At 38.9% G+C, this 21661-nt stretch overlaps 1 protein-coding gene across 1 annotated transcript; it reads left to right on the top strand.

The window, feature by feature from the left end:
- The first annotated feature begins 4949 nt into the window (after positions 1-4949).
- LOC148878224 (DEA(D/H)-box RNA helicase family protein) lies at positions 4950-21661 on the top strand. Its single transcript, XM_088951286.1, has 8 exons — positions 4950-5684; positions 6305-6580; positions 16743-17066; positions 17686-17877; positions 17976-18131; positions 19677-20086; positions 20557-20714; positions 20983-21661. Exons 1-8 carry the CDS (start codon positions 5304-5306, stop codon positions 21327-21329), a joined length of 2244 nt encoding a protein of 747 aa, XP_088807412.1. The 5' UTR covers positions 4950-5303; the 3' UTR covers positions 21330-21661.

Here is a 21661-nt window from a genome sequence, read left to right as displayed (position 1 = left end):
TCCCTTTCTCGAATCATCCATATGTTCCTGCATGTGTCAAGAACATTTAGGGCATTAGAAACCATGGTAACACTGGCCTCATGAGCACTATTTCCACATTTTTCTAATTCCATCACCCAGTGCTCAATGCTCATCAATCCTCTCTTTGTTTTTTATCTTAGTTTGATCTAACACCTTGGTCATCATCTATGTGTACCTTTGAGGATCTACTCCTTTGGCACATTTTTAGCCTCCACTCATGGCATTTTTTCTGTCTACAATTGAGAACTTTAAATCCCTCATCGTCTCCCATCTCGTTCCCCAGCCTCCTATATCCCCTTTATTTCTGTATAATCATCTATCAACTATATTTCATTAGACAGGAAATTGGATCCTAACTAGTAGATCATTGACTGGATCGGTTGCAATAATTTTGATCTAACTAGACTGATTGAAAATTTGAGATCAATTCGATATATTGTAAATAGAATTAATTCAGGTTGGTGTTGGTAGATTGGACTAGAGTGAACCAAATTCTAAGTTATATGGGTCATATTTAAGTCTCTAGACACAAAGAAGCCTGACCCCTTAATTTCTTCTTCTTAACATAAAATCTTGTCCCATCACTATGTTCATTATTTTATCCCCCGTAGGCGAACTTTTCATGTTCATTTCTCTCTCTCAAATGCATTTGTTTTGAAAGATGAAATGCTATTATATTTTCCTCTTACTCACAAACTAGTCAGGATAAGTGGTGCCCATCTAAGTTCAATTCAAGTATTATTTTTTGGGTTATGTCTAGTTTATCCAATCACAATCTAAGTTGCGCTTTAGTGAGAGTGTCCAATTTATTTTTTGTATCTTAATGCGATTTTTTTTTTGAAAATGATTTTTTTATTAATTTTTATTAATTTAATATTATTTTTGTATTATTTTCAGGTAAATTATAAAAAACATCTAACTAACTATTTCTATAAACCATCTCTATGTTTTGACCCTAACAATGGCCTCCCCTATAGTTTTGAAAAAAAAAACATTGCTAATGCCTCATTTCCCTTGGCTTTTTAGTAACAATGACATTAAAGTTACCAAAATACCTTATCATTGTTAATGCATTACCATACACAATTTAAAGTTTCAACTTTACCCTCCACTAATTTATTTTGTCAAACAACTTTCAAAGAACAATTCTCCTTACTCTTCTTGGACAAAGTAAGGAAAAAAATGCTGAAGTGAAGTAAAACTAATGCATTACATCAACATTTTATATTTGGAATGATGAAAAAAATAAGGTATTTGCACTTTTGTTTTCAAAACAATAGAAGAAGTTTTTGTTAAGGTCAAAACATTGGGGAGTTTCATAGGAATGTTAGAAAACTTAAGGATGTTTTTATATTTTTCCTTATTTTTAAATGGAATTTAAAATGATTTTAAAATAATTAAACAATGTTTAAAATTGATATTTCGTATTATTTTTTGAAATTAGTAAGTTAAATTTAATTAAGTATATAAGTTTTTATTAATTTTAAATTCCTTATGAAACTTAATTAACTATATTAAGTTTTTATTTTTTAGTAGAACTTAAGTTGGTTTTAAATTAGTACAAATTAATTATAAAACTAATAATTCTTAGATAATTTTTTATTAGTTTTATATTAATTTTAAATTCATCTTATTCATTTTATTAACTAAATTCTTTTTATTATATTAATAATTTTTTTTTTATCAATAATGATATAGTGGTATTTGGCCAACCTATAGATCTTGACACATGGCATCAATCAGGCATATCCTAGCCACCCATCACCAACTACTGCCAACTGTCGCCACCTACTCCCAACTACTCCTCATCTCATGAAACTCCAACTATAAAAAGGGGCTCTCACATTGATGTAAACACACACTAGAACTTAAGCTCTAAGTCTCATCTCTTGCTTGGTCCGACTCCTCACAACTCTCGGCTAACTTGATCGTCGGAGTCTCCGCCCTTAGGATAACTCACAGGGCCTCTAACATCTTCTTTCTCTCAGCAGGTTGGACCCGTTGGTCTCAAACACTGGAAATTATGTTGTTATCGTTGGCTCCATATTTGGTAGCAACAAATAACAATAATTAATAATTATTTTTATTTTACTTAAGTAACTAAATTATTTTTATTATGGTGAATTATGCTTTATTGTTTTCAAATTGAATATAAATGGACTATAATTTGAAATGGAAGTAGATTATTTAACATAATAATATATCATTGTATATCTCAATTTCAATATAATTAATCATTACTAATAATTACAATTTGAAATGGAAGTAGATTATTTAACGTATATATATAATTATGTTTAAATTGAAATAGATATAGATAAAGGTTAATGAATTCTGTGAAAGTGGAGTAGTGGAGGGAATTAATGGCATAATTAATGAGAGGTTATCAAAAGAGTTAATGGGAAGGAGAGAGAGAGAGAGAGAGAGAGAGAGAGAGAGAGAGAGAGAGAGAGAGAGAGAGAGAGAGAGAGAGAGAGAGAGAGAGAGAGAGAGAATGGTGAGTTAATGAGGAGTGTTAAAAGTCTTAAATGTGATTGGCCACTAACTACTTAAGTTATTTTTTTAAACTTAAAATTAGAAAATAAAAAAAACAGAAAAAAGATAAATGCTTTTGAGAAGAAACCAAAAAAAAAAAAAAAAGATAAGTAACTTTGAGAAGAAACCATAAAACAGGAAAATGCTTGATTGGCACATTCCATTTTAATATATAGATATAGATGCCTTACAAATTTAGTGTAGCAAGCTCTCTAGCTTTTTTTCCTTTATTTATTTTTTTTTGAAGAAAGGAGGTTAAGTTTATTTCTTGTTCAACACACGACTTACACCACTCCATTGATGTCTTCCCTTTCTATCTACTTTTCTCAAAGGCTCTTAATTTGTATTCATTTTGCCCTAACATTTACTTAATTACATCTTCACCACCACCAGAATCTCCAACGCAGTTATCTATGGCCAATGTGATAGGATCTCTTGTATCAACCGATAGAGGATGATTTCTAATACTGGAAATAAATTACCAGTGGTTGATATAAAAGACAATCAATGGAAAATAAAATGATAAATATAGGGGAGAAGGAAACGATGCTTATGAGAATGACGATTCTAACTGTTTAAATGTACATGCAGAAAAGAGAGAAAAAAATAGGATCTTATCCATCATTTGAGAAACACAAAATCTTCGTGTAACTAGAGACTTAATGGTATTAACTATTAGGCTATGTTTGATTTGAAGGAAAATGTAGGAAACCTATATACAAAGTTTGTAAAGGTTTTCTCACCTTTCCGTTCTCTTCCTTTTCCATCAAATAAAAACAGCCTTAAGAGCGTCAATGGGTGGGGCAAATGAATAGAAAATGGAATAATGAAAAACCCAGACAATGAAGAAGAAGCCTCGTTTGGACAATGAATATTTGTATGAACAATGAAGTTGGCCACCTTATTAACTAGATAGAACGATGGATGGAGTTGGTCAAGGAACAAAATGGTGAAAATTATATTTTCTTGAGAAGTGCAAGCCTATTATAGTTCATCTAGACAGCATGTAATGATTTGGTTTTCAAGGGTTCAATTTTCTACCCACCTTCAATTATCAACCAGACTTAAATATTTGCAAATATGAAATACACTAAATGAATCCCTTCCAAACCAGGTGGTTGTCAACTCAACTAGGTGGTCAAAACCACTAGCAGGAGTGGTGAAACTCAACATAGATGGTGCTGTAGGGACCATTTCTTCTGGTGGTGGTATGATTCTTCGCAGCAGTGCTGGAGAACTTTTTGCTAGACCAACTCCCTTCCAAAAAGAAAGCCCGTTGATCATTGAAACTCTGGCTTTGGTGGAGGGTTTGAAACTGACTTTAGAGGTGGGTATTTCTCACATTATGGTTAAGAGCGACGCCCTCACTTTAATCAGATGTTTGTTGGTGGATTTGTTGGATCCACGGTGGTCTATTAGTGTCTTAGTCATTGACTGAAAACAATTGCTGCGTTGCTTCTTAAGTTACTTGATTTATCACATTCCTATAAGAGCTAACATGGCTGCACATAAATTGGCTAAATTTGCTATTACTTATCCAAGAGTTAAAACTTGGTCCCAAGTTCCTGAATTCCTCCTCAATACTATTATACAAGAGATGTAAACCGAGTTTGTTGATGAATGAATTTGCCCTAACGGGCCTTCTAAAAAAGGAAAAAAAAAAACAAAACTTGAAGTCACCTCTAATGCATTAAAACATATCTACATAAAAATATTTATATAAATTTTTATATCATAGGATTTTATTTTGAGATTCCATATTCTCTTTGACAACCTTCTATTTACACCTAAATTACCTCCAAATTCCCTCTATGTGGGTATAAATGGATTTAACTCAAATTTATATTCAATTATACAATTTACTATTCGAATTCAATTCCATGTAGATATTGAAAATTAATATTCAATTTTGATTAAATATTTAAATATTCATTCAATTCGAATTCAACCAATTAATTATTTTAGATAATTAATATATATATATATATATATATATATATTATCATACGAATATAAAAATTATTTTTATAATTTAAGCCTTAAATATTTAAATATCTTATAAGATGTAATGATATTCGAATTATCTAAATTCAATTGTTTATGTCAAATCTACGATTCAAATTCAGATTTTTGGAACCGTTGACACCCTTAAAATTTTAAGTCACATGATTAAGGCTGTGTTTGGTTTTAAGGAAAAAATTCAAATTATGCAAGATTTTATCCTCTTGATATTTTTTTTTTGCCTTGACGGAAACAATAATTCATCAATTACCTTCTTTTTTTTTGTTGAATCATCACTTGGTGCCTTCTTCCGGTTTCCCCCCCACCCAACTTTTGAAAAACGGACCCGTTCACATTGCCAAACACCTCGTTAGCGGTTATCCGGAGAGCCCGAATCGGCTGTCAGAGTGGGCTGTCCGCTTCAGTCTCTTTTGAACAACTTATCTGGAGCGGCTGAATTAGCTTAGTGAATTTTCGGCTCAGCCATCCCAAACGGCCAAACAGACCCTAATTTGTGAGCTTGGCATTCAACCGCCATGTCTTTTTCAAAACCCTAAACCCTTCTGATTGATTGTATTGATTCTTACCTTCCATTCCAAAATCCTCAAACCCCTCTTCTTTCCGAAGCGTTAAACTATCCCTCTCAACCCCATGGTGATACCCCTTTAAGGCTTTAATTATTCTGTACCTTAACACTAGAGGATCTTCATCTATTCATAGAATCGTAGCAGATAATCAGAAGCTCGATGAGGAGACCCAAATCGAAGAAGGCGAAGGCGTTCTTTCGCAAGCAAAGTCGTCTCTCGGAGGTTCAGGAAATCGAGCTCCTCGAGTCATGGATCGAATCCGGAAAACCCGATTCAGGTTTGAATCCTCTGTCAATCTCACCATTGCCAGTCGACGATCCGGTTGGTCGCATCGGTGAGAATTCCTTCTCCCGTTACATTGGATGCGAGCGGTTCCATCAACTGCCTGTGTCTCAGAAAACGAAGGATGGGTTGCGTGAAGCGGGGTTTACGACTATGTCTGATATTCAGCGAGCTTCATTGCCGCATTCGTTATGTGGGCGCGACATCCTAGGTGCTGCAAAGACCGGGTCGGGTAAGACTCTCGCATTTCTCATACCGGTGAGTACTGTTCGATATTATAGATATTTTTTTTTTTTCATTTGTTTGTCACCTAGAATTGCTTTTTTTTGGGTTTTAATTTTAATTGTGATTGTTTTCTGTTATTTTCTGCAGTTTTATTTTGTGCATTTTGTTATCTTAATGTCTATATATTACTTAACGCCGCCCCAACTGTGAATTAATGCACATGAAGCCTGTTTGATTCTTCATTCTTTTGTTTTACCTTTTTTTCTCTAAGCATTTAACTCATGTGTTTAATTGCCGAGTTTGCCATAGTTCAAATGTTGTTCAAATGACACTTTCTGTTTTAGTGTTGCACCATCATATAGTTCCAGACACCTATTTGTTACTCCTTTATTTTCCAAAACCCACGACTTTCTAGGGACCAAGAAAAAGATTACTATAACGTAAATAAAAGATGTTCATTGTGATTCCATGTCTGAAAGGTCTCATTATTTGATTAACATGTTTCAGTCCCAGCAACTTACACTGGGTATTGATCATTTATAATTTTAATTTTAATAGCTGCCTTTATATCAGAAAAAGAGTTAATCTATGTTGGATTGTCCACAATTTCTCTTGAATAAAGTGAAACAATCTTGTAACCATTTCCTTTTCAGGTTTTGGAGAAGTTATACAGGGCAAGATGGAGTACTGAGGATGGAGTAGGCAGCATCATAATATCCCCAACAAGAGAATTAGCAGGTCAAACCTTTGAAGTATTAAAAACCGTAGGAAAGCACCATGGTTTCAGTGCAGGCCTCTTAATTGGTGGTCGTAAAGATGTTGACATTGAGAAGGAGCGTGTCAATGATCTTAACATATTAGTATGCACTCCTGGTCGACTTCTTCAGCACATGGATGAGACGCCAAATTTTGAATGTTCACAGCTCCAGGTCAAGATATATATTTTTCCCTTCATTTTTTTGCACACACTGCAAACACTGCAAATTCGGTGTTGGAACCTTCAATTTAGTGGATCTGATTAATTCAATGATTCCATCATCTGAAGTATTTTCCATCATACAAAAATATGGCTTAAATGCTTCAGCACAGGGTTGTTACAACACTCTAGCTCAGTGTTTTAAAGGTGCAAGGCACAAAAAAAAATGCAAAAGGCATTTTTAACCCGAGACGCAAGGCGTAAGGCAAGGCACACACCTTTTTGAAGCAAGGCACAGAAATTAAAAAATAAAAATTGCAAAAAGTATAAAAAATTCAAAAATAAATTAAGAAAATAATATTAATTAAAAAACAAACTTTAATTTTAAACTAAATGTTTTAAAGAGTCTATTAGCTCAAATTAAAATACATAAACATAACATAATACAAACATATTTAAAGTGAAAATGCAAAAAAATAAAATAAAAAATAGCATATAAAGCACGTTCAAGCATGCCAAACTTTCAACTTCTTTATTTCATTCCCAATTTTGCATCATTTCAAATAGCTAATATGATGTTCAGCATCTTTCAGTCCTAATTCTATGAGCGACTTTTGTACCAAGCCCCTTGAGACAAGCTAAGACCCCCTATTTGTTAATGTTGTTAATTCATTCATCAAAGATATTTTTAGAAAATCTGTTGGTGCATGTGGAGGGAAAGAAACAATTGAATCCTTGAAGATGTCTCCCTGCCCATTGAGAAGTTTGTGGCAAGGTTGAGAGGACTGTTCTAAAGTGGGCCTTGATCAATAAAATGTTTAGGGGACTAAATTATAACCATTTCATTGATCATTGGGGTTCTATTTTGTGGGATGACACCTTTGTTGGTTGATGTTGTTCTTTGTATTATGCTTTTACTTTGGCATCTACGTGCTCCCTTGTAGCTGGCTGTAAAGGAAGTCTCTCCCTTTACAGCCATTTCCATCTAATGAAATTGATTACCACTTTTCAAAAAAAAAAAACATGGGACTTGTTTGGGCAAGGTGCCTTGTGTTATGGACGCCTTCCTCGGGAAGACGTACCATCGCCGCCGGTAGTAACAGGCTTTGGGCCCACCAGCAGCAGCAGCAGTAGCAGTAGCAAGGATTCAGTGATGCTCATCCTACCTAGTTCGGCAACAACAACCTTATCTAGATTAGATTAGCTCATTTTGCTTATTCTTATCTTATTGTTCTTATCTCTTATCTTATCATGTTAATAGCTTATCAGATTAGGATTAGCTTAGCTTATCTTATCTTGTTAGTAGCTTATCAGATTAGGATTAACTTATCTTATCCTTAGCAAGATAGAACTGGAAGTCTCCCTATTCAGCAAGGAGACTCCCTTTGATTAGGACTCTTGTAATCTCCTATTTAAGGAGACCCCATTATTGAATGAGATATCAAATTATTCAGTCAAGAGTGAGTTATGAGAGTTGGTGATCTCTTGGACAAATCACCGAAGGCGCCAAGATAGGTTCATCACGAGCAGGAAGGAACAAGGGAAAACAGGAGGTTTTTCCCGTGGACCGACCCGTGACGAGATTCTATTTTCGGGCCCTCAACAACTTGGTATCAGAGCAAGGCGTCATGGGAGATCTGGAGCAGCTACCTTCCAGGGTCCACGACCTTGAGCACCAACTCGTGGAGACCAGCTCCGAAGTTCGTGAGATTAAGGGTGAAGTGCGAGAACTGCGACGGCTAATGGAGATGTTTCTTTCCAGCAGGGAAAGGAACTTTGACGGAGGGACAACAGCTAATGACTACCGGCCAGACCTGCCGGAGTCTTCCGGCGAACAGCAGTCCGTCGGCCATGGAGCAGCCATCATCCCCAAGTATAACAGGCTGGAGTTCCCATCGTACAACGGCAATGGAGACCCCCTAGGCTGGCTGTATCGCTGCGAGCAGTTCTTCCGGAATCAACGGACAAATGACCAGGACAAGGTAAGCCTATCCGCCTTTCGTTTAACAGAAGAAGCACAACTTTGGTTTTATCGGTTAGAGCAAGAAGAACCCGGGCTCAGTTGGCCCCAGTTTAAATCCTATTGCCTTCTTCGGTTCGGACCCCCATTGACCAGCAACCCACTGGGCGAGCTAATTAACCTTAAACAGACCGGAATAGTTGCTGAATACCAGCGACAGTTCCAAACCCTCCTCGCGAGGGCATCCTCTGTGTGACCAGACCAACAAGTGGATATGTTCACAACAGGGTTAGCAGAACCCCTACAAGTGGATGTCGAGATGCAGAATCCCCTAAATTTGGTCACAACCATGAACTTAGCCCGCGCATTTGAGTGCAAGCTGCAGCTCAGCCGCGGAATTTTTAATGTGGGTCATCCACCGAACTCGTGGGTGCCCCCAAGACCAGTAGCAACGACCCCCTCTTCTGCTACCAGCCGGAAATGAAGCGTCCCATGACCACCACTTCTAGAGCAGTGACAAGTACATGTAGTAAAATGGTCACTCCTCCCATCAAGCGCTTGACCAGGGCAGAAATGGCAGGGCGCCGAGCGAGAGTTCAATGTTTCAACTGTGATGACCTCTACTCGGTAGGACATAGATGCAAGAGGCTTTTTTGCCTTCTCATAGATGAGCAAGAGGAGGAGGAAGGGGAACCTGTCACATTCGAACCAGAGATCTCTCTCCATGCGATCACCGGTATTAAAACCTCTCAGACCATGCAGTTATAGGCACAGATCGCAGGTCAGTCAGTGCGCATTCTCGTTGATTCAGGGAGCACATAAAACTTCATAAGTGAACATACAACCCTGCAGTTAAAACTACCAATGGAACTCCGGCCACGATTACAGGTAGCCGTTGCAAATGGTTGTTCACAGTCCATGGATTTGTAAGGATGTCCCAGTACAGGTCAATTCTGAACTCATTCTTGTTGATTTATTTGTACTCTCGTTGGATGGGTTCGATATTGTTCTTGGGGTCAAATGGTTAATTACCCTAGGCCCGATTTTGTGGGACTTCAGCGCACTCACCATGACCTTCCACCTGAATGGCAAGCAAGTTTCATGGCACGGTTGCAGGGTTAAAGAAAAGACACCGCAGGTTCATGCACTCCAAACAGAACCGGCAGCCATGGAAAAACTTCTCGCCGAGTTTTCAGATATGTTCCAGGAACCGAAGGGCCTTCCCCCTTCCCGAGCTTGCGACCATCGTATTCCTTTGGTGGTAGGTTCAACACCAGTCGTTGTCAGGCCTTATCGCTACCCTCACTTACAGAAGGATGAGATAGAAAAACAATGTACAACGATGCTGAACCAAGGGATCATACGCAAAAGTCACACCCCCTTCTCTTTGCCAGTTCTGTTGGTGGCGAAGCAGGATGGAACATGAAGGTTCTGTGTTGACTATAGAGAACTCAATGACTGGACGATCAAAAATAAGTTCCCTATTCCCGTTGTGGACGAACTGCTGTACGAGTTGCATGGTGCCTAGTATTTCTCTAAGTTGGACCTCAGGTCCGGATATTTCCAAGTTCGCATGGCTCCCGGTGACGTGAAGAAGACTGCTTTTCGCACCCACCATGGCCACTTCGAATTTTTAGTCATAACATTCAGACTCTCCAATGCACCATCTACATTTCAGGCCCTAATAAACGGGGTATTCCAGCCCCATCTGCGCAAATTTGTTATAGTTTTCTTTGATGATATCCTCGTTTACAGCAAATCATGGGTAGAACATGTCCACCATCTGAGGACCGTTTTCGTACTCCTACGCCAACACAGCTTATTCCTGAAACGGTCCAAGTGCTCCTTCGGGGAACGACAGGTTCTTTACCTCGGCCACATCATCCATGGGCAGGTGTAACAGTTGATAGTTCCAAGATTCAGGCTAAAACTGAATGGCCCAAACCTCAATCCGCCAAGGTCCTACGCGGGTTCCTCGGTTTAATGGGTTACTACCGGAAATTTGTACAGAACTATGGAGTGTTGGCAGCCTCGTTAACCAACCCGTTGAAGAGAAACTCCTTCCGGTGGGACGACGCAGCTGATGAAGCTTTTCTGTCACTGTGAAATGCACTGTCTTCAACCCCTGTCCTGCAATTACCTAATTTCGCCCTTGAATTTATAGTCGAGTGCGATGCTTCTGGAGTGGGTATCGGGGATGTACTATAGCAGCAAGGGCACCCGATCATTTTCTTCAGCCGCAGATTGGCCGACCGGCATCTGAAGCTTCCAGCCTATGAGCGCGAACTAATTGGCCTTGCCCGAGCCATCCAGCACTGGAGGCCGTATTTGTGGGGGCGGTCGTTCATCGTCAAAACTGATCATTACAGCCTCAACCACTTCCCCTCAGTAGCATTGGGTTAGCAAACTGCTCGGGTTTGACTTCCGGGTGGAATATAAGGCGGGATCCTCTAATTGCGCAGCTGATGCCTTGTCTAGGTGAGAAGAAGACGTGATGGTTCTATGTAGCATTTCCCAACCTTGGATCTCTCTGTTTGACGACATTAAGAAGGCAACACCACAGTCCCCTGAATGGTCGCTTTTACTGCAAAAGATCCAAACCGGCACGTCCGACCCTGATTGGTCACTTCATGACGGCCTGGTACTGTATAAGGGACGAGTCCATCTTTCAGCAGACTGCCCGTTGATTCCCACCATCATCACCAGCATCCATAACTCCACCCATGAGGGCATTCAAAAAACACTACACCGCGTCCGGATTGATTTCCATTGGCGAGGTATGAAGACTTCTATTCGAGATTTTGTCCAGAATTGCTCCACATGCCAACATCACAAATGGGAAAACCTACACCCGGTAGGCCTCTTTCAGCCCCTTTCCATCCCATCGCAGATCTGGGCAGACATCTCCATGGACTTCATTGAGGGACTTCCCAAAGTAGGGGGCAAATCAGTTCTCTTTGTGGTAGTCGACCGCTTCTCTAAATACGCGTACTTCAATCCTCTATCACATCCGTACAGTGCCACTTTGGTTGCTCTCGCCTTCTTTACACATATCTTTTGCTTACATGGGTTGCTGGAATCCATCGTCAGCGATAGAGACCCGGTCTTCACTAGTGTCTTCTGGAAAGAGTTATTTCGACTACACGACACCACCCTGGCCTACTCATCAACTTACCGGCCACAAACCGATGGTTAGACAGAAGTGGTTAACCGCACTATCGAGATGTATCTCCGTTGTTTCGTAGGTGATCAACCTCGACGGTGGTTGAAATGGCTTCCTTGGGCCGAGTACTGCTACAACACAGCCTACCATGACTCCCTTTCGCGTCGTTTACGGCAGGGATCCTCCCTGCTTGCTGTTCTACGAGCTCGGATCTACTCGCTTGGACTCAATCGATCACTCCTTACAGGACCGCGACGCCCTCCTCGTCGACGTCCGCATGCGCTTACAACAGGCCCAACTCCGCATGAAGCTCCACTATGATAAGCACCACCAGGAACTGTCGTTTGATCCAGGACAATTTGTTTGGTTGAAGCTCCAGCCCTACTGGCGGCACTCCTTGCACCACAAGGCTGCCCCGAAGCTGGCCCCTAAGTTCTATGGGCCCTACAAGGTTCTGCGATGGATTGGCAGTGTGGCCTACCAGTTGGAATTGCTAGAGACTAGCTGAATTCATGATGTCTTCCACATCTCCTTGCTGAAACCATTTACGGGTGTTTCCCCGGACCAAGTTCCCTCCCTGCCACCCTTGAAAGATGGCAAACTGGTCCCCCAGCCTAAAACTATCATCTGCTCTCGTTTCAATCGTGGAATCCTTGAAGTCTTGGTGGAATGGTGTGATCTACCACCAACAGAAGCCACATGGATCCCATTGGCAGAGTTCCAAGCTACATCCAGCTTTCGAGCTTGAGGACAAGCTCGTAGTCTAGGAGGGGAGTAATGTTATGGACGCCTTCCTCAGGAAGATGTACCATCGCCGCCGGCAGCAACAGGCCCTAGGTTCACCAGCAGCAGTAGCAAGGATTCAGTGATGCTCATCCTACTAAGTTCGGCAACAACAACCTTATCTAGATTAGATTGGCTCATTTTGCTTGTTCTTATCTTATTGTTCTTATCTCTTATCTTATCTTGTTAATAGCTTATCAGATTAGGATTAGCTTAGCTTATCTTATCTTATTAGTAGCTTATCAGATTATGATTAGCTTATCTTATCCTTAGCAAGATAGAACTGGAAGTCTCCCTATTCAGCAAGGAGACTCCCTTTGATTTGGACTCTTGTAATCTCCTATTTGAGGAGACCCCATTATTGAATGAGATATCAAATTATTCAGTTAAGAGTGAGTTAGGAGAGTTGGTGATCTCTTGGACAAATCACCGAAGGCGCCAAGATAGGTTCATCACGAGCAGGAAGGAACAAGGGAAAATAGGAGGTTTTCCCTGTGGACCGACCCGTGACTAGATCCTATTCCCGGGCCCTCAACACCTTGTGCCTAGGCACACCTTTTAAATTACTGCACTAGCCTTTTTTTTCATTGTGGCAGAAAGAAGTGATTCTTACAATTCTGCTACACTTGTGGATAGTGCTTTGTTTTTCTTTCTTTTTTCTTTTTTTTTTTTGGGGGGGGGGGTTCAAAAACGGAGGATTTCTGTTGAGCCATATTATTTTTCTTTCTTTATTTTACTTGCTTTCCAAGACGCCTTCCTAAGTTGATCAAAGTCCTTTCTTTATAATAAAAGTGAAACTTCATCAAAGAAATTTTTTATGGGCACAACCACACAGGTGACAAGGGATCACCAAAAAATAGAAAATAAATAAGTTGCTCCAACCACCACCAAAGAAGGAGCACAACTCCCTGAAGAAATCCGGTCTCATATTCAAAACTCTTCGAACAAAACTAATCAAACTTCCTGTCATCGAAAGATATACTCAGCCAACAAAGCCCTTAACAAACCAATACAGCACCTTCAATCAATAACTCACAAAATTAACTCTGAAACTAGCCTTAAGCAGCTTACTAATTTTGTCTTCTCTTTGATAAATAAATTCTCTCCATCCCTCCAAGAAGAATCCTGCCATCCTTGTAACTCCAAGAAACTTAATCTCTATGACACCCAAATAATCCAAAATACACTCAAAATGCCTGTTTTATTTCATGAATGTGACTTTAGAATCTATGAATTTGTCTCTTCTTTCAACTCCAAAAATACATTTCTTTTGAACTTTTTTTTGTGAGAGGAGAAAAAAAAGGTTCACTAGTAAAGTAATTTTTGGTGTTAAAACTCTTCACCACCCAAAAAGAATAAATCTAATTCTTCCCAACTTGAACTTTTATTTCAACTACCATTTCTATGTCCAACTTTTTATGTGCTACAAAAGCTTCATCAATTGGGGTGACATCTTCCATTTTTTCTAGCTCCTCTTTTTGCTTGGACTCATTTGAACTATTTTCTTCACCATCCTCTGAATATTCAGAATTCTCAATGAATAGAAGGGATCTATATGTCATATTCTGAATCCTGTTAGAGAATATCAATCTATTCAAGGACCTCTCCTAATAGCTTAAGCTTTTAGGTTGAATGGTTCTTTGAGATGGTATCAGAGCCACTTTGACTAAGTAGTCTAGTGTTTGATCATCATTACCCCATTATAATTAATTAAGTTTCAGCACAAGGTATGGGTGGACTTGTGCTTGTTCACACTTCAAGCCCAATGGACTTTCGTGTGAGGGGGCGTGTTAGAGAATATCAACCTATTCAAGGACCTCTCTTAACAGCTTAAGCTTTTACGTTGAATGGTTCTTTGAGATGTTGAAAGTTGTTATTTTTCCTAAGTATAGTATCGCAGGGGTACTATTGTACTTTTACCTTTTTATTTTTTTAGTTGTTGTTGCCCTAACTATTGTACTTTTACCTTTTTATTTTTTTAGTTGTTGTCGCCCTATTATATATAACAAATAGCTGGCGCCGCCATCATGCTTTTGACTCTCAAATATTTCTTCTCTCTTCTGCTCTCTCTCCTCTTTCTTCCTCTCTTTTCTCCTTCATCATTGCACTGATAACATGGTATCAGAGCGGGACCATTAGATCTGAAAAGGAGAGATTGCCAAGACTTCCAGATCTTCCGCCACCATCTACAGTTCGAGTGGTTGAAGGTCTGCTGCCATCATCTACAGTTCTCACGCCTGAAGTAATCTCTATTCTTCCCTCTTTTTTTTTTTTGGCCGTGTGCTAGGGCAGAACCTGTATTAGGTCTGCTGATTGAATGTGAGGTGACCAACACCTCAATGTGACCTGTATGTGCTGCGATAGCAGCTTTTATGCTGAACCGTAAGGTCAAGGTGACCTGTACTTGCTGTAACAACATCCGTGTTTGATGCGTAAATCCAGAATATATCTGTCAGCCCTGTAACTGCATTGGTGTTTTTCTAAAGGGGGCCTGTTAGTGCTGTGGTATTGTAACAACACCTATGATTTTTCAAAGAAGGGGGGCTCCCTTTTCTTCTTTGGCGTTAGCCTTTTTTTAGGTTTTGCCCCACTCTTAAGAGTTTTTTGAACCTATTACCATGAGCAGTGAAGATTCTGCTACATCCGGTGTTTCTTCAATGCAGAATGGAATGAGTGGGGGTGTGGACCTATCTTTTCCCATTGCTGTTATTCCTATCGACGGTTTAAATTATTTGGAGTGGTCAAGAGGGATTAAGTTGTACATTACTGCAAGGGGAAAAATAGGTTATATAAATGGGAGAATCAAAGAACCCAATTTTGGGAGTTTTGAATATGATAGATGGAACCAGGAAAACAAAATGGTCATGTCTTGGCTTTTAGTGTTTGTGCAACCTCAAATAAGAAGAAACCTTATGTGGTAGCTAGATCCAGTGCTGAAGCTAAATATCGGGCAATGGCTCATGGAGTGGCTGAAATTATGTGGCTAAAGAATTTGTTGAGTGAGTTGGGTTTTCCAGTGTATAGACCTATAACCCTATTCTGTGATAACAAAGCAGCCATAAACATTGCTGCTAATCTAGTGTTACATGATATAACTAAATACATCGAAGTCGACAAACACTTTATCAGAGAGAAGGTTGTCGTAGGGGAAGTTTGCATTCCTTATGTCAATTCCGAGGATCAACTTGCAGACATCTTTACAAAAGGGCTACACCACTCACGACATCATGATTTATGTGACAAGATTGACATCTATGCCCCAACTTGAGAGGGGGAGTGTTGAAAGCTGTTATTTTTCCTATGCATAGTACCACAGGGGTACTATTGTAGTTTTACCTTTTTCTTTTTTTAGTTGTTGTCGCCCTAGTATATATAGCAAATAGCTGGCGCCGCCAGTATGCTTTTGACTCAAATATTTATTCTCTCTTCTGCTCTCTCTCCTCTTTCTTCCTCTCTTCTTTTCTCCTTCATCACTGCACTGATAACAAATCCTTTACGACAGAGTTTAAAAAACAATAACCAATGCTTTTACTACAATTTATAAATTGTATAAATTCATATAACCACTAATATTGGTACTTAAAATTGACCTAAACTGAAAATAGTTTACAAAAGACAAAAAAAGGTATCTACAAGTTTTCCCCTAGACTATCAAAAGGGAACAACATAAAATTTTCTTTGCCGAGAGGGTATCTTTCCTTCTTTTTCAACTGCAAAGATTATTGGGCCAATGCCTCCACCCCCACCACACATATCTTACCCTCACTTTCCGGTCCATAAACTGTTCTATACCCATTAATCATCTATAGAGTAATCTATTTTTATTGCTCATAAAAGGAAGTTTCCTTGCAATTGGGCATTCCCTTCCATCTTCTGCATCCTTGGGTCTAGGAAGTTCTGTACCTAGAGGGTTCCTGGAAGTATCTCAAATTTGACTTAACCATTGTATGGTTGTTTTTAACTCTTGAATCACTTTATTAATGGCTATACATATTACATAACACATTTGTCTCTTGTTTTTAAGGCATAGTTTTCTCTCTTTCTTCCTCATGTAGAAATATGAAATGAATTGTTTTTTCAAATCCCCAGTTTGAAACCACTTATTCCTCTATTTGTTTTTTGTTCTGCATTAGCTCTTTTTGGCCTATAATTATATCCACATTTGTTATTAATACAATACCATTTAAAAAAAAAGTTGTTCATATTACCTTTTGCCTGTTGTGTTAATTTAGCTGCTGAATTACTTATATTTTCCTAGTCAGGATACAGGTTTTGGTGCTTGATGAGGCCGACCGGATTCTTGATGTGGGATTTAAGAAGGCTTTAAATGCAATTATTTCACAGCTACCAAATCAGAGGCAGACCTTGCTGTTTTCAGCAACACAAACAAAATCAATTCAGGATCTTGCTAGGCTAAGTTTGAAGGACCCGGAGTACCTAAGTGTGCATGAGGAGTCTCTGGCAGCCACTCCTGATCGCTTACGTCAAATTGCAATGATTGTTCCTCTTGACCAGAAGTTGGACATGCTCTGGAGCTTCATAAAAGCGCATCTTACCTCAAAGATTCTTGTGTTTCTTTCAAGCTGCAAGCAGGTAATTTAACACCATTCTCCCTGGTTGAGAACGATTCCTTTACTTGACCAAGAGGATTAATATAGTGTGTACCATCTTGTGTTATGGTAAACTATACCTTGGTCAAGAGATGGGAGCATTTTTTATGGTATTACAATATAATTAATGAAGGATTGCTCAAAGCTGGGATGCCAGGGTAGGAGGATGTAGTTACCAATGCAACTTCCATGTATGTGATACACATGGAAGACAGTTGGAATTATCCAGTTTCAGACCTGAGGGTCCTGAGGAGCCAACCCCCTCTCTCTCTAAACAGGGGAAAGAAAAAAAAGAATTTAATATAGGGCTTTTAGAAGTTTCTGAATGGTCCTAGGGAAAATTTTCTGGGTTTGCTTCTGGAATCATTGCTGCATGCTTCTCACCTTATTACCACTTTTCTTGGATGAGATCCGTTGTAGGGATCTGCTGCATACATTATGTGTGTTCCACAGGCGGAAGATGTTGGCTTCTCCCTGAAACTGTTGCAGCACAAGCATTCACCTGCCTCACTCATGCTTGATTTGTCATAATACGATATTTGCAAATTCGTAGTAGTTGCTATTTCTGTTTTTGGTTTCAGTTAGATGTCACTGTCTGGCAGGTAAAATTTGTATTTGAGGCATTTAAGAAACTACGTCCTGGAATCCCTTTGAAGTGTCTGTATGGGCGGATGAAGCTGGAAAGGAGAATGGGGATATACTCTCAATTCTGTGAACAAAGATCAGTTCTTTTTTCTACTGATGTGGCATCAAGGGGCCTTGATTTTGATAAGGCAGTTGACTGGGTCGTTCAGGTAAGTATTGGTGAAATGGTGGTTCAGTAATAGGAAAAAAGAAGCTTTTTTGTTGTTCTTGTCAGTCAGTCTTAGATCTAGTTATGCTGTTTATCCAGGTGGACTGTCCAGAAGATGTTGCAACTTACATTCACAGGGTTGGTCGTGCTGCCCGTTTTGGGGCTAGTGGTCAGTCAGTCTTATTTCTGGCGCCCTCAGAAATAGAAATGCTGGCAAAATTGCAAGCGCAAAAAATACCTATACACACTATTAAGGTAAGACCATATTTATCTTGTGCATTTATCTGTCTTGTTGGTTAGGTATTGTGATTTGTGACTACAGGGTGAACCAACATTAAGGTTCCATATTTTCCTCTCATGTTGCTATAAATCTATAGTAGATTTTTACATTCGGAACTTGAAGTTATGGACATATTTCTGAATGCTACACTCTGTATTAGGGGTGCAACTTTTGCTGGTTCGGGTTGGGGTTTTGTCAAAATTTCAATGGGCCCAGCCCGAGCCCAAAACAGTGTAAATTGTTAATTTGGGCTAACCTGACTGGCATCCCTTGTCCTCCCATTCAAATAAGTAAATGAATAAATAAAAATAAAAAAAAAATTTATGGTGTGTCTAATTGATAGATGCCCCATGAATTAGGATTTCTTTTTCCATTATTTTTAAAAGTTAATTTTGTTTTCAAAAACAAAGTCAACCTTGTTATTGAACATCCCCTAAATGATAGTGGATCCAGTGACTTGTTAGTCTGAACAAACTTTCAGATACTCATTTTTTCAAGTATTGAGTGTATCAAAGCATCAATATTCTGTTATGTGCCTTGGGAGAACTCACCCCTAAAAGCTAGCTGTTAGAGGGAGGGAACCCAAGCACATATATACCCCACAACAGCATCCTATTCTACCGATGTGGGATACCTCACATTAGCATCCCATACTACTAACATGGGACAAATGGATCGTAACATCCCACCACGCTTCTGCAGTCCCGGTGCCCACGCAGGCTGGCTTTGCACTAGTCCACCTAGTCCCGGTTGAACACTGCAATACCGATGTCACCACCTGCGCCGCACGATTGCAACTGCAAGGCATAGTGTAGCCATTTGTTGTGTGCCTTAGGAGAATTCACCCCTAAAAGCTAGCTGTTAGAGGGAGGGAACCCAAGCACATATATACCCCACAACAGCATCCTATTCTACCGATGTGGGATACCTCACATTAGCATCCCATACTACTAACATGGGACAGATGGATCGTAACATATTCTCACCACTTTTTAGTTCCATCTGTCAATTTATTCAGAAAAGAGATATCATGGATGTATATTAACCTTTGGAAATTAACATTAACCCTAATTCCTTATATTTGGTGTATCGGCAACATAAAAAACTGATAAATATCGTACAGATATGGTATGATATGTATTGATAGGTTCTATTAGATTTAAGCACACTTAAAGGGAGAAAACTACTTTTCTCTGATGAGTTTCAGATATAAGTGGCAATGTTTCAGATTTCCAAATTACACTAGCTGCACAAAAGGTGATGTTGCTAAAATTTCAACTTCTCTAGAAACTCATAATTCTATAATAATAATGACTCTTTTACTAGTTATGACTATTTAAACCCATTGCAAATCAAATACATATTAAAAAAAAAATGGACTCAAGATAAGAAAAAAAAAATACTAACTTCTAGTTCAGAAGAAAAATTGAGAAATCTAATCCAGTCTTTTTCCTCATTTTTATCTGTAGTGTTTATTATATACATTGCTTATTACAGCTTTAACTGCCGATCTTTTTCAGGCAAACACAAAAAGATTGCAACCAGTTACAGGATTGTTAGCAGCAATGCTAGTAAAGTATCCAGATATGCAGTACCTAGCTCAAAAGGCTTTCACCACATATTTGAAGTCTATATACCTTCAGCGAGATAAAGAAGTTTTTGATGTGATGAAATTACCTATCGAAGAGTTCTCTGCATCATTGGGTCTGCCCATGACCCCCAAAATCCGTTTTCTGAACCAGAAAAGCAAGTGCAGAAAGGAGCCCAGTGAAGGTCATCCTCTTCAACAACAGAATGATAGTGAGGATGAGATGGTGAAAATCCGAAAGAAAAAGATGGATGTTAGTAAATCCAAGGAAGAAGTGGAAGATGGTTTCCTTTTAGATAAGGAGGAGACCCCACTAGAAGAGGGAGGAAATGATGCTTCCATGTATGATATCTCCATGAAACTCTCTATCTTGAAACCGAAAGTGATTCTATTTGGGACTGTAGAAATAATCTACCAACACATCCTGGTGCATATGAATTGTGTATAGGCGAAGGTCCAGATTTGATTTGTGCCACTTAAATATATCTCCTATGAAGGTTGGCCTCAACGGATGTTAGAACCATTTCCTCTGTAGGTTCTACTGCCTACAAGAGGAATAGATTTTACTCATAAGAAAAAGGAAATGATGTTTGTCATCCTAATGAGCCAATTTTGGTGTAGGAGATCATCCAAGTTGGAATTGACGGCAGCTTTAACCTTCCTGGATCCATGCCACATACATGCACAGGCTGATGTTGTTAGATCATCCCTATTTAATTGGTTCCTTGAATATCTCCATTTTATTTAATCTTGTTTTGGAGCTTGAGTTAGGATTTGATTTTGTTCTGTTGATTGTTCTTCATCCCTTATAGACCAGCAACAAGGATTCTGAAGAAGAAGAAGCTGAAGATAAACATACATAGACCCGTTGGGACAAGGGTTGTTTTTGATGAGGAAGGCCATACACTTCCCCCGCTTGCAACATTAGCTGACACAAACAGTGGAGATGGCGTGCTTCAGCTAGACAAAGGTATATGCTGTAAATTCTGTACCATTAGTCGACTGGTGCTCTTAGCATAAAGGATTTTTTTTTTTTTTTTTGAAGTGTACATCTAAGTGCGGAAAATTCTTACAAATAAGTGATAAGTCGAACTTTGTATTCCTTATTTGCTGCAAACTGATATTTTGTTGATTCACAAGTTTTATCTCATCATGGGCATCGTATTTTCTTGCCCATTGTATCTTTGTTAGCTCAATCTGTAATGTTTTGCATTATTATGCGTCTGATTTTGTTGCAGTAAAAGAACGGTATGAGAAAATGAAAGAAGAGATGAGGCGGCAGGACAAGGAGGACAAGCTTCTGCAATGCCAACGTCTTCGAGAAAAGCGAATTAAGGAGAAGATGAAACTGAAAAGAGGGAGAGCAGAAGAAGAAGATGATGATGTGGATGATGAGGATATTACTAGGTCCGATGGAGAAGAAACTGGTGATAAGACAACCAAAAGATCAAAAATATATTTCGACAGTGACAGTGATATTGAAGAGAAGAAAGGAAAGAACAGATTGGGTATCCATGCTGATTCCATTTCACTAGCAGAGCAAGAGGCCCTGGCTCTTAAATTATTGAGTTCTATGCATTCATAAGTTACAAAAGTTAAAATACTGGCTTTAGGTTGCAGCTTGTGGAATGTGCATCACTGTCCACAATTAATTTTACTATGCAGTGGAGCATTTGTTTATAGAAGTATAGAACATATAGTCTTTACTTTTCCGTTGCTAAATTTTGGATATGGAGAAAATTATGCTTCTGAGCCAGGATATTAGAAATTACTTGAAAGAAACATAATTGTGTACAAGTACACGTTAAAGGTAGCAGTTCCATTTTGTTGCTTTCGGGTTGATCGTTAGGGCCTGTTTTTTTCTTCTTAGAGGAATCTTTTAACTTTATGATAAAAATGAGTATTCATTTCCTCTCA

The sequence above is a fragment of the Nelumbo lutea genome, chromosome 1 (assembly GCF_056320005.1).
Source record: "Nelumbo lutea isolate HS-2025 chromosome 1, American lotus-T2T, whole genome shotgun sequence".
In the NCBI taxonomy this organism is placed as follows: Eukaryota; Viridiplantae; Streptophyta; class Magnoliopsida; order Proteales; family Nelumbonaceae; genus Nelumbo; species Nelumbo lutea.
The sequence above is the reverse complement of the archived record's forward strand: the minus strand, read 5'-3'. Positions and strand labels throughout refer to the sequence as shown.